The 18,471-nt window shown below is 42.2% G+C and overlaps 1 protein-coding gene across 1 annotated transcript in view; it reads right to left on the bottom strand.

Annotated features, from left to right (window-relative positions):
* rnf17 (ring finger protein 17) overlaps window positions 1-18,471 on the bottom strand; it is a 137,572-nt gene that overhangs the window by 85,966 nt on the left and 33,135 nt on the right. The window contains exons 8-11 of the mRNA XM_080197804.1: window positions 16,339-16,439; window positions 10,268-10,436; window positions 9,525-9,598; window positions 7,413-7,484 (exon numbers count right to left, since the gene is read on the bottom strand). Coding sequence (XP_080053930.1) covers window positions 7,413-7,484; window positions 9,525-9,598; window positions 10,268-10,436; window positions 16,339-16,439 — 416 coding nt within the window. The remainder of the gene's footprint in view (window positions 1-7,412; window positions 7,485-9,524; window positions 9,599-10,267; window positions 10,437-16,338; window positions 16,440-18,471) is intronic.

Here is an 18,471-nt window from a genome sequence, read left to right as displayed (position 1 = left end):
AGGACCCCCAGGTCCCTCTGCACCGTAGCATGCTGCAGCTTTTCGCCCTTTAAACAGTAATCCCTCCTACTATTATTCCTGCCAAAGTGGATAACCTCACACTTGCTAACATTATACTCCATCTGCCAGGTCCTCGCCCACTCGCTCAGCCTATCTAGATCCTTCTGCAGACTTTCAACACCCTCTGCACAATTTGCTTTTCCACTCATCTTCGTGTCATCAGCAAATTTCGACACCCTACACTCAGCCCCCTCCTCCAGATCATCTATATAAATGGTAAATAGCTGAGGCCCCAGCACCGATCCCTGTGGCACTCCACTAGTCACCAACCGCCAAAATAGCATCCACTGATACCAACTCTCTGCCTCCTATTAGACAGCCAATCCTCTATCCACGCTAACACCTTACCCCCAACTCCATGCCCCCTAGCCTTCTGAAGCAACCTTTTGTGCGACACCTTATCAAACGCCTTCTGAAAATCGAGAAACACCACATCCACTGGTTCCCCTCTGTCTACCGCACTAGTCACATCCTCACAGAATTCCAATAAATTTGTCAAACATGACTTCCCCTTAACGAAACCGTGCTGCGTCTGCTCTAACAAACAATTCTTCTCTAGGTGCCTCGTTATTTCTTCTTTGATGACGGATTCCAGCATTTTTCCAACAACAGACGTTAAACTAACCGGCCTACAATTCCCTGCCTTTTGCCCGCTACCTTTTTTGAACAGCGGCGTGGCGAGAAGTGGCAGTGTGAGGATGGCCTTGGCAAGATGCTCATCTTCAATGACATGTTGAAGGCTTCGGAGAAGATGTCGTAGCTTCTCTGCTCCGGGGAAGTACTGGACGACGAAGGGTACGCTGTCCGCTGTGTGCCATGTTTGTCTTCTGAGGAGGTCGGTGCAGTTTTTCACTGAAGTACACATCTCTTGTCCTGGCTGGAGACAATACACATCTCCAACCCGTGCTTAACCCTCTCTCCACTCACATTGTCTGAAACTTTAAGACTTGATTACCTGTAAAGACTCGCATTCCAACCATTACTTTGTAAATTGAGTTTGTGTCTTTATATGCCCCGTTTGTGAACACAACTCCCACTCACCTGATGAAGGAGCAGCGCTCCGAAAGTTAATGGCTTGTGCTATCAAATAAACTTGTAGAACTTTAACCTAAGACTTCTTATTGTGTTTACCCCAGTCCAACGCCGGCATCTCCACATAAAAGATGGAGTGCAATGGTCCCCAAATAATGACCACAAAAAAGTAGATACTTGATCTCTGCATCACTTGAGCAACATGTCATGGTGTCATTTTTTGGTATTCATTTAACATAGAAGGTAAACTTGATTATACATGTTACTGTTCCAAACGTGTCATGAACAAATAGGGCTTTTAGAAAAATGGATTATTTGAATGCCTATTAAGGTCACTGCAGGACACCAACTGATGAATACATTAAAATATTTTTTCAAGGGACAGGGGTGTCACTGGCTAGACAAGTATTTCTTAACCACCCCTACTTCTCCTTAAGGGGAGTCACCTTCTTTGACATGTGCAGATCCGCCCGCCCACACTGCTGTTTGGAAGTGGAGTTCCAGGATTTTGACCCAGTGACGGTGAAGGTACGGTGATACAGTCCCAAGTCAGGATGGTCTGTGGCTTGCCTGAAGGGTGCTTGCCAGTGGTGGTGTTCCCCTGCATCTGCTGCCCTTGTCCTTCTAGGTGGTAAAAGTCACAGGGTTGGAAAGTGCTGACAAAGGAGCCTTGCTGAGTTACTGCATTGCAACTTGAGGACAAATGTCCACTGCTGACTGTGTTGGTGGTGGAAAGAGTGCCAATCAAGCAGATAGAAGTCCCAGTGTTGGCAGGTGCTGCTTAAAAAAAAAAGAGCCTTGGCAAGTTGCTGCAATGAATTTTGTGAATGGCATAACTTGCTCTCACTGTGTTAGTGGTGGCAGAGTGGAAGGTGCCAAATCAAGTGGGTGGCATCGTCTCGGATGCAATTTTTGTAAACGTGCCATTAAAATAACCTAACTGTTGATGCTAGAGGTTGAAAAATTAAATAAGCTTTGAATGGTCTGAATTTCATTACTGTCTACCAATATTTGTGAAAGTATTCATATCTAGTTAGTAAAACATGGTTATAATGGCCACAACATAATAAATGATAATTGAGTGCTGTAATAGTCTGCATAACTACTTAAGCATGGGTCCATGTATTAATTGTAGGAAATAGTAGCAGGGTGATACTAGACTAATAGCCCAGGGAGGCTGAACTAATGTGCTAGCAGCACAAGTTCAAATCGCACCATGTCAACTGGGAATTCAAAGTCTAGAATGAAACAAGCAGTTTGTTACAAAAATCCACATGGTTCACTCGTGCCTTTTACTCAAATCTGCCATCCTAATGCAGTCTAACCTATATGTAACTCAACACTCAGCTGTGTGGCTGACTCTTAACTGCCTTCTGAAGTGAGCTAGCAAGCTTGCATTAAACAAGTACAGAAAGATCAACAAAAATATGTGTAGGTTAGAGGAATGAGAGAGTAAATATGTGGGATATGGGGGTAGGTCCTGGGTGGGACTGTGATCGGTGCAGACTCGATAGGCCAAATGGCCTCGTTCTGCACTGCAGGGTTTCTATGATTCTATGTTTCTGTAAATAAAGGAACACTGACCAATCTAGGCATCAGATAGAAAAGATGGACATCCATACAGTTATGTAAAATTTTCCTCCCTAGCATCTGTGGGCATGTGCAGATTGTGCGCACTACACCATGACAATCATACTTTCAAGAACAACTTGTGTCCAGACTTCTCAATCACCATCCTTGGGTACCCATTTAAAGCTGCAAGACAGAACAACCAGAGGTAATGATACAGTGGCCCTGGGAGCCCTCATCTCCGGACCCCATGAGGTTTCATGGCATTGAGTTAAACCCAGAGATGGAAACCACCTGATAAGCACTTACTGCCGACTCTCACCTCAGTACTTTTCCATTTCGAACACCACTTCAAAAGGAGTACAGAGGATGGAAAGGGTACAAAACAAAGCGTGGATGGGGGACTAGAACGCTCATTTCCCAAGTGGCTCAGTAGCATCACCACTGACTGTGCTGATCGAATCCTCACAGCAAGGGCACCAATCATGCTTGGTGATACCACCATTGTGTTAAATTGGAGATTCCGAACAAATCTAGCAGCTCAAAACTCAAGAGTGCTAGGAGAAAAATCAGCAGCAGAATTGAATTCAACCACAATCTGTCACCTCATGGATCAGCATACCCTTCATTTTAACAAAGGACTAACTCCTGGTTCAAAGGGGAATGGAGGAGAGCATGCCAACAGTGCTGAAACATCTTCAGCTAGAAGTGAATGATCCATATCAGCATCCAGCTGAAATTCCCAATAGCACAGATGCCCACCATCTCTATTATGGCAACAAACAGCTGAGCTGACTAGACACAGAGGCTTTTTTACATTATTTTATTGAGATCTGGGCATCACTGGTTGGACCAGCATTTCTTGCCCATTCCAAATTGCCCTGGGGAGCTGATGGTGAGCCACTTGTGGACTATTGCAGTTTATCTCGTGCAGGATAGGGTGCTGCGGCAAAAGGAGTTCCAGGATCTGTGAGGTCCATGTAATGTTTCAGAACTGCTGCCAAGCTTGCGACAAATCTTCCATAATAGTTCAACAATCCCAGGACGGAATGTAACTGATTAATATTCTGAGGTGCAGGAGTTTCTGCAGTAGCTTTAGCCTAGAAGGGAGATTCGTGAAGGCCAGTGGCACCAACCATGCATCCCAATTACTCATGGAGGATTGGAAAAACTCACTTGTCATTACAGATTTTCAAACCATAGTTTTCCAATCTCAGGAGACTGGCATCCAAATATCAAAGGTGCTCCTCTTCATCTCTGTCAGTGACTAGGATACCATCCAGAAAGCACTGGACTCTCTGCTCAGGGTCCACTGCCCTTGAGACAAAGCAGGAACAGATGTGATACCAAAAGACAAATCTTCAGTACCAGAACTTGTACGTCACAATTGTCATTATTTGTTGTGAATTACGTGGAGAGTCAAATCTGCTGTCTGCTCACTGAGCTACTTCAATGCAACCCTGGAGGGCAACCACTTCACCTGCATATGTCTTCAGCACTATCCTTAACAGCTTAAGGGAATGTGTTTGAATTTCTCCTTGCTGTAGATAGTCTCCGGCACCAGCAAGACTGCTGTCCCAGTGTCGACTTCCATCCTTACTGGCTATCCATCCAGCAGTGGGGTGAGCCAGTACGTGTGTGTAGTATTCGAAGACATGTAGTAATTATTCCTCTGCTGACCAGAGTTGCTTCACTTTTCTCAACACTTTTGTACAGCACAGACATTTTGTTTAAATGTTGCCTTGGCTGTTCTTGCTTCTCATTTTTCTTCCTGCCAGCAAGCTTGGTGTCCCTCTTTCCCCCCACAGCTTTGACATTCCATGTCTTTACACCAGCATTCAGTAGCAGAATGTCCTGGTTTTGCACACCAGTAACACGTATGAGCTCCACGACTCTCTAGGTGTTGATTCAATGGATATTTATACAGTTGAGTAGACAAACTCAATTTCTGGGCTTCCTTTGCAGTCAGCATCAAAGAAACAGTGATTTCTGCAGAGTCAAGATTACTCTCAGTTGAGACGTTTGTGTGTTGCCTTGCTGCGCAGAACAGAAACAAATCCGTTGTGAATGGTATAATTCAGCTCAAATCCAAACTCTCAATTTTCTGCAAGTCTTTTAAAACTGCCACGAATTGCATGTTGACTCCCCTGATTGGTTTCAGTGAAAAACTTGCTTGCAAATTTCCACAATCTGCTCATATGCTTTAGTATCTGGCTTATTGGGTTGCACTAAATTACAGAGATTAAAAGTCATCATTTCCCATTTGACATCCCATGAATGAACAGAAAAGAATCTCATCAGAACCCAAGGATATACTAACATAATTCACAATTCAAAAATATTTGATTGTGGTCATTGATCTATAACCAAGGATAAGGCTGAAGTATTCGCAACAATCTTCAGCCAGAAGTGCCGAGTAGATGACCCATTTCAGCCTCCTCCATCTCAGATGCCAAGTCTCCAGCCAATTTGATTGACTCCACTAATAATCAAGAAATAGTTGGAGGCACTGGATACTGCAAAGGCAAAGGGCCCTGATAACATTTTGGCAATAGTACTGAAGACTTGTTCTCCAGAACTTGTCACTCCCCTAGCCAAGCTTTTCCAGTACAATTACAACACTGGCATCTACCCAATAATGTGGAAAATTGCCCAGGTATGTCTTGTACACAAAAAGCAGGACAAATCCAACCTGGCCAATTACCACCCAGTCTATTCTATCATCAATAAAGGGGTAATTAGCAGTATTATCAAGCAGCACTTGCTCAGCAACACCCAGTTTGGGTTTTGCCAAGGTCACTCAGCTCCTGAGCTCATTACAGCCTTGATTCAAACATGGACAAAAGAGCTGAATTCCAGTGGTGAGGCGAGAGCGACAGCCCTTGACATAAAAGGTTGTATTCCACCAAGTGTGGCATCAAGGAGCCCTAGCAAAACTGCAATCAATGGGTACTGGGGGCAAACTCTCCACTGGGTGGAATCATACCTAGTACATAGGAAGATGGTTGCGATTGTAGAGAGAGTCAGAAACTCAACAGGACTCACCACATAAACACAGTGGCTACAAGAGCAGGTCACAGGGCTAGGAATATTGCTGCGAGTAACTCACCTCCTGACTCTCCCAAGCCTATCCACTAAAAAAGGCACAAGTCAGGGGTGTGATGGAATACTCTTCACTTGTCTGGATGGGTGCAGCTCCAACAATGCTCAAGAAGTTGACACCATCCAGGACAAAAGGAGTCCACTTAATTGACGCCACATCTGCAAACATTCAATCCCTCCACCACCCAGTAGAATGTACTACCTACAAGATGAACTACAGCAATTCACCAAAGATCCTTAGACAGCACCTTCCAAACACACGACCACTTCTATCTTGAAGGACAAGGGCAGCAGATAAATGGGAACACCACCACATGCAAGTTCCCCTCCAAGCCATTCACCATCCTGACTTGGAAATATATCACTGTTCCTTCATAGTCACTGGATCAAAATTCTGGAATTTCTTCCCTTATGGCATTGTTGGTCAACCCACAGAATTTGGACTGCAGCAATTCAAGGCAACAGCTCACCACCACCTTAAGGGCAACTAGAGCTGGGCAATAAATGCTGGCCAGGCAGTGACACCTATGTCCCACGAATGAATTTAAAAAAAGTAATTAATTCCCCCACAAGTAGCAAATTAAATGAACCACCACTCAATCTAGATGGCCATAAAACATTTGACAGGGGTCGTGGGTAGAGAGGTGGGCTGGTGGTGTTGAGATGGCGGCGCGGGCTCGTTGGGCCGAAGGGCCTGTTTCCTGGGCTAATTTTGTTCTTTGTTTGTTTGTTATTTGGTGATGGTTGTTATTTGATGGTTGAAGAGGGACTACTGGTCAGAACACATGGAAACTTCCTGTTTTTCCTTCAAGTAGCATCATCAGACTTTCTAATGTCAATGTGGATTAGAAGGGTAGATGGGCTCTATGTTTCCTCTCAACTAAACAGTGGCCAGCCTAGAATATGCTGTTGAATCTTGGAGTAGGGCTTGAACCTACTGTCAGGGAAACAGATAGAGACAGTCTTAAGTGATCTATATATTTATTGTTAAAATATTAGAATATAGTTTTAAGTGTTATTTTGTGTTTAAAGGGTAAACTCAGTTATATTTATGCTAGACAGTGTATGTATTGGGGTTTGGTCAGCTCAGTTGTGCATCCATTGTGCTTAAAGAAGGCTATGGTGTGAAAAGTAAACAAGCTAGCAAAGTAATCAGCGGCATCTTTAAGGTAGAAAAGGTTTTTGAGTTTTATCTCAGCTGGCTATATAGCAGTAGGAGCTAGGTAGTAAGTGAGAGACAAGGCAGCTCTCAGAAAAGCTATACATTAGATTATGGTGCACAAAAGCAAGCTCCAAGGGAACTAAAAGGACAGTTAATTCTCGAAAGCAAGTAACAGAAAAGCAACTCCAGGAATACTGAGGTAAAAAGGATCGAGGGGGAACTGAGAATAGGATACTGTTCATGGAAGTCAGACCTGGGAAGAGAAGAGCTGATAATGAAGTTAACTACCAACAAGCCACATATCTGAAGCTTTAGTGTCCCTATTTCCAGTGTTTGAAGCAATAGCCCCTATTGGGGGAACTAAGTACACGTAGAATTTTGGACGCATGTCGCAAGAAGGAGATATCCCTTCCCCGTGCACCAAATCTAGATCAGTGGCACATAAAGGGTTACACACATATCCAAAACATATGGAACATCTACTTACTTTTCTGATCCCAATTCAATTTTTCCTAAATTTACAAGGTCCATCATTAATGGTCCAGGTTGTATTTGAAATCTGAAAAAAAAATTCAGTGAGATCTGAAAATAGATCTTTACTTTCCTATTTCCTTCTCTTCATCATAGAATATAGTTCATGCATGCAAAATATGCTCTGCGGCCGTTTGCAAAAAGTTGTCCTTGACATAAACATTGTAGGCAAGTAACTCAATGTAGGTTGGCATCGCAGCAAATTCTGACATCATTCATATTCATTGCAAAAAACACTTAGTATTGGTCAGAAATGCTATAAAATCTCAGCAGATCTGACAGCATCTGTGGACAAAAGAATAGAGCCAATGTGGAATCTGATGACCCTTCAGAGCCAAGAACAAAGAAAATCAGGACAGATTTATACATTTATACTAAGAGGGTGGGGGACACTGCTGTAATTGGACAAAGGGAATGTAAAATGAGGAAGAAGAAAGCTGGAAACGGTAGTAAGCTGTCCCGTTAAGCGATCAAAACGTGTGAATGGCAGAACAGAGGTACAGAAGTTGCCTTGGAAGGGGTGGGGCACAAATGGAGATCAGGAACAGACAAGTGGAAAAATGGAAGTGAGACAAAAAAAAAATGATAAAAATGGATGAATGAGATGAAAAGAAATAAAATGAAATAAATGGAAATGGGGTGAAGGTACAGGGGAGAATTCATGCTCTGAAGTTGTTGAATTCAATGTTCAGTCCAGAAGGCTGTTCATTCAGAAGAGGTGCTGTTTGTCCATTGATTTTGTTTCATTGTTTCCTCGTTTCATCTCATTGAAACTTCCATTTTTCCATTCCTGATCTCCAACTGCCCCTCACCACCACCCCAACTTCAGAGCAACTGCCATAACAATCTGTACCTCTGTTCTGCCATTCACACATTCTGATCACTTAATGGACACCTTTAGCACCCTGCTCAGCCTTCTTCATCCTTATTTACATTTCCTTTGTCAAACTGCAGCTGCCACCCACCCTCATAGTACAAAACTCTCCTGATTGTCTGAGCTGATGCAGGGTCAACCTGTCCCAAAACATTAGCTCGACTCTCTCTCCACAGATGCTGTCAGACCTGCTAAGATTTTCCAGCATTTTCCATTTTTGTTTCAGATTCCAGCACCCACAGTATTTTGCTTTTATTTTTTAGTATTGAAGTTGGGGGAAAAAGGGAATCTGTACAGCAGTCATAAGTAGCAGTCATTAGGCCATGAGCAATAAAGTTAAAATAACATTTTGCCAATATCAAGTTTTCAACCTGGATTTTTAACCTGGCCTAAAAACTACTTCCAAGCAAGTCAGATATCAATACTTGCATCATATTCTAAGGATGTTTAAAGTATGTAAATGAAATTTGAAGATGGAAACAAGCCGAATAAACTTTCTGGAGGCTCTACAACAGTAAGCCAAGGAATGGTGACAACTTTGGAGTGATAAATTTTGTACACGGGAAGCCAGCACAAGGCGAACACTGATAGCCAAATCTTGGCAGGAGTCAAGTAGACATAAAAGGCTAGGCTATGTTTATGCTGCTTAACCAAAATGGATACAGCACCTTTCTAAAATTTCAACGCTATCCTGAACAAAGTAGCTCACCTCAGTTGGCAGCATATCCATCACCAGTAAATCCATGACCTCTATAAAGGGCAGCCAGCACTTGAGAACATCTGCAAATATTCCTTTAATTTATGTGCATCCCAATTTTGAAATGTATCTCAATTCCTTCATTGTTACGATGTCAAGATCCACACCATACTCCCTATCTACACGATATTGACCGCAATGAAGTAGTTTGTCATTCTAGGGTAATTAGGGATGAGCTACAAATGCTAGCCTTGTTAGCAATGCCTATATTCCATGAAAAAAATTAAAATAAACATCTCAGTCCTGCAGTCTTTACCACTAAGAAGGAGAAACATCCATGTTGTGGATTCTCCCATTGGGAGTTAGACAAAATATGTCATTCCTTAATTGCTTTATCAATATCCTCATTCCACACCTCGCACCACTGAAGAACCATTACTCAAAAAATTGCTTTCTCTTTTTCATAAATTTGTGTTGAAATTAAAGCTAGCACTTACCTTAGATCAGTTCTAGATTCTAGTGCCTCTACAAAATTATTTGCTTGATCTAAGCATTTCAAATTTTCAATAATCTACAATCAAAAAAGCAGGAAACAAGATCAAAACAGAAAATGCTGAAGGAATAAGACACAAAGACAAAACACCCCACAATTCATTTATACAATTACCAAATTTAACCACACCTAATAAACACAAAATTGAGGAATGTGTGCCATTAGAATCTCGTGAATAACGCTGTAGGTGATTTCAACTTTGCCTCAAGTTGGAGATGCTGGGGAACATAAAATTACATCCCTGTGTAAACAATCCTGTGTGAGATGTAACATGGAATATGGACAGAAAATTAAGGTAAGGTCATATTTAATATTCAAGCAAACTATTGGCAGTATAATGGAAAAAAGACTTGCATCCATATTGTGCCTTTCATAACCATACATCCTAAAGCTATTTACATCCAATTACTACTAGGAAATGCAGCAATCAGCACAAAGCAAACTTCATAAACAAAATGTGCTGTGACCTGATCATCTGCATTTTTAACGTTGATAGATAAAAATTGCTCAGAATGCCAGAGAAAAAATTGTTTAGAAACATTCATATAAAATCAAAACAAATAGTATTTCAAAGGCAGATGAAAATGTAATATTCTCCGACTGGAAATCCCAGTGCAAAATATTTCAGCTCAAGCTATTTTAATAAATGTTCAATAATACAACTTGTATCACATGTCAAATTCTTACCTGCTGTGAATTAAAATAGGTTATGAGAGATTTAGATTTGGCCTCCATTGCAACTTTTATTACAGAGTCTAAGCCATTAATCTTCTCCTTCAGGACCTTTTGAAGCTTAGCAATCCCATTAAGGTGTTTTTTAACCATGAATTCTAGCTCTTTCAACAACATTTCTTTCCTGTAAAAAGCAAGGCCAAACTGAATCATGTTCAGCAGCTTGTTAATCAAAGCACAACTATTCAGTGATTCAAATACTTCTGATGTACAGACAGCGAGTATAGGTACAAAAATCAGCAAGCAAATTCTTCAATTTCTGTTCAACCTGTCCGTCCTTGGCTTCTCATACACTGCACTGTTGGTTCCCATCTCGCTCCCAGCACTCAAATTGCATTTCTGAAGCCAATAACCTACTCATCGCTATTCCTTTTTGAAACAGTACCACAGGATCTTTTCCATCCACCTGAGCACACACTGAGGGCCTTGGTGTAACGTCTCATCTGAAAGATAATTATTTCCAATCCAATTTTGGTTCAGCACACATGACTAAGGCTAGTTCTGTCAAATGACATAGGGATAATAAATACATTAATAAGCACATATAAACAAGATGCAGGAGTGGGCCAATCAGCCCCTCAAGCCTGCTTTGCTATTTAGTGTCATGGCTGATTTGACTGCATCCTCAAATTGTATTCCACCTACCCTTGATAATTATCAAGGATCTATCCATCCTGGCTTAAAACATGCTCAATAATTGGAATTCTCCACCGCACGAGGACTGTGGAAGCTCACAGTCACCACCTTCAGTGAAAAAAAATCCTCTTTGTCTCAATTTGAAACAGTCTGTCCCTTATTCCGATACTGTGCCTGCTGGTTCCAGATTCACCACCTGAGGGAGCATCCTATATATATATATATCTATCCTGTCATAGCCCATTAAAGAACTTCCCAAGTTTCAAAAGATATCACCCCTCATTCTTCAAAAGTCTGGAGAATACATGCCCAGTTTCCTCAATCATCCCAGGGATCAGGCTGGTAACAGAACCATAGAAAATTACAGCTCAGAAACAGGCCTTTTGGCCCTTGTCTGTGCCGAACCATTATTTGCCTAGTCCCACTGACCTGCGCTTGGACCATATCCCTCCACGTTCCTCTCATCCAGGAGCCCGTCTAAGTTTTTCTTAAATGTTAAAAGTGACCCCACATTTACCACTTTATCCAGCGGCTCATTCCACACTCCCACCGCTCTCTGCGTGAAGCCCCCCCCACAATATTCCCTTTAAAAACTTTTCTCCTTTCACCCTTGACCCATGCCCTCTGGTTTTTTTCTCCCCTAGCCTCAGTGGAAAAAGCCTGCTTGCACTCTATCTATACCCACCAAAATCTTATACAACGCTATCAAATCTCCCCTCATTCTTCTACACTCCAGAGAGTAAAGTCCTAACCTATTCAATCTCTCTCTGTAACTCAGCTTCTCAAGTCCCAGCAATATCCTTGTAAACCTTCTCTGCATTCCTTCAGCCTTATTTACATCCTTCCTATAACTAGGTGACCAAAACTGTACATAATGCTCTAAAAATTCAGCCTCACCAATGCCTTATATAACCTTACTATGACACTCCAACTTTTCTACTTGATACTCTGATTTATAAAGGCCAATGTACCAAAAGCACTCTTTACGACCCTATCCACCTGTGACGTTACTTTTAGGGAATTCTGTACCTGTATTTCCAGATCCCTCTGTTCAGCTGCACTCTTCAGAGTCCTACCATTTACCCTGTACATTCTACTTTGGTTTGTCCTTCCAAAGTGCAATACCTCACACTTGTCTGCATTAATTTCCATTTGCCATTTTTCAGCCCATTTTTCTAATTGGTCCAAGTCTCTCTGCAAGCTTTGAAAACCTTCCTCACTGTCCACTACACCTCCAAATCTTTGTATCATTAGCAAATTTGCTGATCCAATTTACCACATTATCATCCAGATCACTGATACAGATGATAAACAACAACAGACCCAACACCGATCCCTGAGGACTCCACTAGTCACAGGCCTCCACTCAGAGAAGCAATCCTCCACAACCACTCTCTGGCTTCTTCCATTGAGCCAGCGTCTAATCCAATTTACAACCTCCCCATCTATACCTAGCGACTGAACCTTCCTAACTAACCTCCCATGAGGGAACTTGTCAAAGGCCTTGCTGAAATCCAGGTAGACAACATCCACCACCTTCCTGGTGACCTCCTTGAAAAACTCTATTAATTAGATTGGTCAAATATGACCCACCACGCACAAACCCATGTTGACTCTCCCTAATAAGTCCCTGTCTATCCAAATATTTGTAGATCCTATCCCTTATCACACCTTCCAATAACTTGCCCACCACCGACGTCAAACTTACTGGTGTGTAATTTCCCGGGTTTCTTATGGAACCCTTTTTAAACAATGGAACATGAGCCACCCTCCCATCATCCAGCACCTCCATGAATACTGACATTTTAAATATGTCTACCAGGGCCTCTACATGTTCAACACTAGCCTCCCTCAAGGTCTGTGGGAATACCCTGTCTGGTCCTGGGGATTTATCCGCTCTGATTTGCCTCAAGACAGCCAGCACCACCTCCTCTTTAATCTGTAAAGGTTCCACGACCTCTCTACTCGTTTGCCCAATTTCCGTACACTCCATGTCCGTTTCCTCAGTAAATACAGATGTAAAAAAATCCATTTAGTACTTCCCCCATCTCTTTTGGTTCCATACACAGTCTACCACTCTGGTCTTCAAGAGGACCAATTTTATCCCTCACTATCCTTTTGCTCCTAACATACTGATAGAAGCACTCTTCTATGACAAGTATATCCTTCCTTAATTAAAGGAGACCACAACCGTACACAATATTACAGTTGCAGTCTCACCAAGGTGCTATTGCAATGAGATATCTTTATTCCTACACTAAATTCCTTTGTGATGAAGATCAACATTTCATTTCCCTTCCTAATTGCTTGCTGTATCTGCATGCTACCTTTTAGTGATTCATTTATAAGACACCCCAGTTCATTTGAACATCCAGAGTACCGAAGCTCTCATCATTTGCCTCTGAGTGCTTAACTTTACACTTAGTCACTTGATATTCCATCTATGTTCTTGGCCAGTCACTTAACTGGTTCAAGTCCCCTTGAAGCCTCCATACATCTTTTTTAACTTTAGTTTTAAATCAGCAGCAAACTCAGAAGTATTACATGTAGTCCCCACATCCAAATCATTCATTTTAGATTGTGAATAGCTGTGACCACAGCACAGATCCTTCCGATACACACGGGCCTGTCATCCTGAGAAATACGTAGAATCACAGATTCAAAGTGCAGGAGGCCATTCGGCCCATCAATCCCACCCCTGGCCCTATCTCCAGAACCCCACATATTTACCCTTAGTATCAGGGGAAGTTAAGTTAGAGGTATTAGCAGGGTAATTTAGCATGGCCAATCAACCTAACTTGCACATCTTTCGACTGTGGGAGGAAACCGGAGCACCTGGAGGAAACCCAGGCAGACACAGAGAGAATGCACAAATTCCACACAGAGTGACCCAAGCCAGGAATTGAACCCAGCACTGTGAGGCATTAGTGCTAACCATTGAACCACTGTGCTGCCCACCCGTTTAATCGCCTGTGTGGCACCTTATCAGAAGTCTTCTGAAAGTCCAAATATGCCACATTGTGGTTCTCCTTTAGCTATGCTACAATTAACATCCTCAATAAAACTGAAATTTGCCAAATACATTTTTTTTCTCAAATCCATGCTGACTCTGCCCAATCTTACCATTATTTGCCAAGTGTCCCATTATCAAATCCTTTTTAATAGATTCTAACATTTCCAACTCCTGACATCGAATTAACATGGAATTGTCCATTCTCTCCCTTCTTAAATAGTGGGGTAACATTTGCTACTTTCCAGTCAGCAAGAGCCTATCCAAAATCTACAGATTTTTGAAAGATAACCAACAATGTATCCACCATCTATTGCCACCTGCTTCAACACTCTGGGATATATCAGGTCTAGAGAATTTAGTCCAATTAGTTTTGAATATCATCTCTATTAAGTAATTTTCTTTTATTCCTTGTTTTCACAAGCCCCACAATTTCCTAATATTCCTGGGAAATTTTCCAGGATTCCCTGAACATAAGAAATAGGAGCAGCAGTAGGCCATCTAGCTCTTCGAGCCTGCCCCGCCATTCAATAAGATCGTGGCTGATCTGAAGTGGATAGCTCCACTTTCCCACTTTCTCCCCATAATCCTTAATTCCCCTGTCTAATCAGAAACCTATCTACCCGTGACTTAAATATATTTAGTGAGATAGCTTCCACCACTTCAACTGGCAGAGAATTCCAGAGATTCACCACCCTTTGAGTGAATAAGTTCCTCCTCAACCCGCTTATCTTGAGGCTGTGCCCTCTAGTCCTGCTATCCTTTCTAAGTGGGAAGAATCTCTCTACCTCTACTCTATCTATCCCCTTCATTATCTTATACGTCTCTATAGGATCTCCCCTCAGCCTTCTAAACTCTAACCAGTACAGACCCAGTCTATTCAGTCTCTCTTCATAGGCTCGCCTGGAAAACAGACAAGTATTTGTTTAGATTCTCTGCCATTTCTTTATTCTCCATTATGAATTTTTCTCCACTTATAGCAGACACACATTTGTCCCCGCTAATCTTTTCCTTTTCACATGCCTGAAGAAGCTTGTACTGTCCACAATTATGTTTCTCGTTAGCTTGCATTCATATTCACTTCATCAGTTTCTTGATGCTCCTTTGCTAGATACTAAATTGCTCCCAATCCTCAGGCTTACTACTTTTCTTGGCAATCTTCTAAGCCACTTTCTTTGATCTAATGTACTTAAGTTCAAATGTACTTAAGTACGGTTGATTCACCTTTCTTGTTAAACTCCTGTCTTCAACATCCTGCGGGTTACTTATGATCAGAGACTTAAACTGGAATAGGCAGATATATACTGTGGTTCTAACAGCTAATGAGAGCCTGGGACTTCTAAGGCAAGCAGCTCACCTCCTGCCTTCCCAAAGGCCTATTCACAAGGGAAAAAAAAAAAATCAAGACTCTTGATGGGACACTCCCCACTTGCTTGGATAAATGCAGCTCCCAACACTACTCAAGAAGCACAACACTATCTAAAAGCACCCAATTTGAACGGCATCCCATCCACCTGAAACATTTACTCTCTACCATCGGCACACAATGACAGCAGTATGTACCATATACAAAATGCACTACAATTCTTGCCAAGTTTGGGGCCTGCAACTTCTACCACTTAGAAGAACAAGGAAAGCAGCGCCACCACCAGTAAGTTCCCCATCAAGCTGCACAGTATTCTGAAAATATATTACTGTTCTTTCACTGTGGCTGGGTCACATTCCTGGAACTTCCCCCTTAACAGCACAGTGTGACTGCTGCAGAAAAGACAGCAGCTCACCACAACCTTCGAGAGTAATTAGGTGAGGCAATAAATCGTGGTTTTACCAGAAACTCTCATCCCAAGAATCAAAATATATTCAATATAGTAATCAAGTCAGATCCATTTCTCAATTGGAGAAAGGCTTGTCTGCAACAAAAACAAGTCTACTGCATTAGGGCTTCAAATAAGCTCCAAAAAGGTTCAGGGACCCTCATCAGTAACTGACTGACAACTGAAGTTACAAATTGATGACAATTACCAATAAAGTGCATTATTTGAATTTTAGAATTATTGCACTAACCAGTGCTGGTTACAAATGAGAGCTATGCAATGTCTTCTGAAGTCTGAGGTCCACAGCAGGCAGAAGACTGTAAATTTCCCAAACAGATGAGGCAGCAGGTAGTGAAAAGTAACCAAAAGTTCTGGGAATCATGCATAATCCCCAGCAGTACAATTAAAATTCTATCTATAATGAATCCAAGTGTACAAAAGGACCATTTTGAAAAAAATGATAATCAACGTAGGAAAAACAATCCCAACTTGCGGTCAAAATATTTATAATGAACTCACACAACATACTTAGAAGTCCTGTATGTCAACAGTATGATGAATATTACCTGCTCTGAAGAGATTGGTTAATTTTCTCAAATTCTTTATCTATTTCTTTCCTAATTCCATTACGATCTTTTTCAATTAGGAAGGTAACGCCTTCCAGTCGCTGTGTAAAAATGAACATGGAACACAAAGTAGAACAGTTGACTAGCCACAAAGAGAATACAAACATTAGCACAAGCCGAATAGGAGGGGTAGAGAACGAATCGGAAAAAATCACTATTTAAATTCCAGTATCTCAAATTTTATTCATGGAGTCTGCATGAATATTATGCAAGCTATTTAACAGATTTTTAAAACCAGCCTGCTGTCAATGAAACAGCCACAGAAGAAAATGAAGCTCTTAACTGTAACAGAAACAGGCATTTTCACAGAACCTGAAGATTTTTTTTAAAAATACCATGGACGCAGAAAACTACACAACCCCAGAAAATGATTTTTCTTAAATTGCATTTGCCATGCAATGCAACACCATGAGGCAGGTGATAGTGTAGTGGTAATGTCACTGAACTAGCAATCTAGAGGCCCAATGTTCTGGAAACAGAGTTCAATTTGCACCATGGCGGCTGATGGAATTTAAATTAAATTAGTAGCGTCTCGAATGAAAAAAATTTGGTAAAGTGACAATGAAACCATTGTCAATTGTTGTTAAAACCTAATTGATATACTAACTTCCTTTGGGGAAGGAAATCTGCCATCCTTACCTGGTCTGGCCTACATGTGATTCCAGGCCCAAGCAATTTTTTGGATTGAGAACTGGCTGGGTAATAGGAGACAGAGGGTAGTTGTGGAGGGGACCTTGTCGGGCTGGAGGCCAGTGACCAGTGGTGTGCCGCAGGGCTCAGTACTGGGACCTCTCCTCTTTGTGGTATACATAAATGACTTGGAAGAGAGCGTAGGTGGTGTGATCAGCAAGTTTGCTGATGACACCAAGATGGCAGGGTTGGCAGGTACTGAACTGGATTGTCAGGTGATACAACAGGATATAGATAGGTTGGTGCATTGGGCAGATAGGTGGCAGATGGAATTTAATCCTGACAAATGCAAGGTGATGCATTTTGGAAGGAATAATGCAGAGAGGAGCTATGTGATAAAAGGTAGACAGATTAGGAGTATAGAAATACAGAGGAACCTGGGAGTGCAGGTTCACAAATCCATGAAGGTTGCGTCACAAGTGGAGAAGGTTGTTAGGAAGGCTTATGGAACGTTAGCCTTTATAGGAAGGGGTATAGAGTATAAAAGCTGCCGTCTAATGCTTCAGTTGTATAGAACGTTGGTTAGACCGCATTTGGAGTACTGCGTCCAGTTCTGGTCACCTTACTACCGGAAGGACGTGGAGTCTCTGGAAAGGGTGCAGAGGAGGTTTACCAGGATGTTGCCTGGCATGGAGGGGCTGGGTTATGAGGAAAGGTTGGAGAAACTGGGACTATTCTCCTTGGAAAGACGGAGATTGAGGGGGGACATGATAGAGGTATATAAGATACTGAAGGGAATAGATAGAGTTAATAGTGAGAGACTGCTCCCTAGACTGGGTACAAATACGAGAGGTCATGATTTAAGGGTGAGGGGGGAGAGGTATAATTTGGAAGAGAGAGGTAGGTTCTTTACGCAGAGAGTTGTGGGGGTATGGAACGCGCTACCGAGTAGGGTGGTGGAGGCAGGAACATTGGACTCATTTAAGGTTCATTTAGATAGACACATGAGTGAAACGAGGATGGAGGGTTATGGTAGGGGCTATTAAATAAGGTTAGAACCTCGGGAGACACCGGAAAAGCAGACTTGTAAGATTAACGTTTTTGTCTTTTTATTCCGCAGGTGGAGGTCCACCTCGTGTCAAACGAGGGGCATGCACACGGTGGGTCGTGCATGGGCTGCTCTTGGAGGTTCCGGGAGTGGCCTAGTACTTCGTGTCGGTGTGTGTGCTTGATCCTGGACCTGGATGGGTGCCGCAACAGCTCGGTGACTGGCACTACTAGCTGTGCTGATACATGGATTTGGGCCTGTGTCTGTGGGAGTTTGTGCATTCTCCCTGTGGTTGCGAGGGTTTCCTCCGGGCGCTCCGGTTTCCTCCCACACCCCAAAGATGTGCTCTTAGGCTGATTGGTTTTACCAAATTGACACTATTCTCCCCTGAATCT

This window comes from Carcharhinus amblyrhynchos, chromosome 10, assembly GCF_965287045.1.
Source record: "Carcharhinus amblyrhynchos chromosome 10, sCarAmb.v2.hapA, whole genome shotgun sequence".
Taxonomy (NCBI): Eukaryota; Metazoa; Chordata; class Chondrichthyes; order Carcharhiniformes; family Carcharhinidae; genus Carcharhinus; species Carcharhinus amblyrhynchos.
The sequence above is the reverse complement of the archived record's forward strand: the minus strand, read 5'-3'. Positions and strand labels throughout refer to the sequence as shown.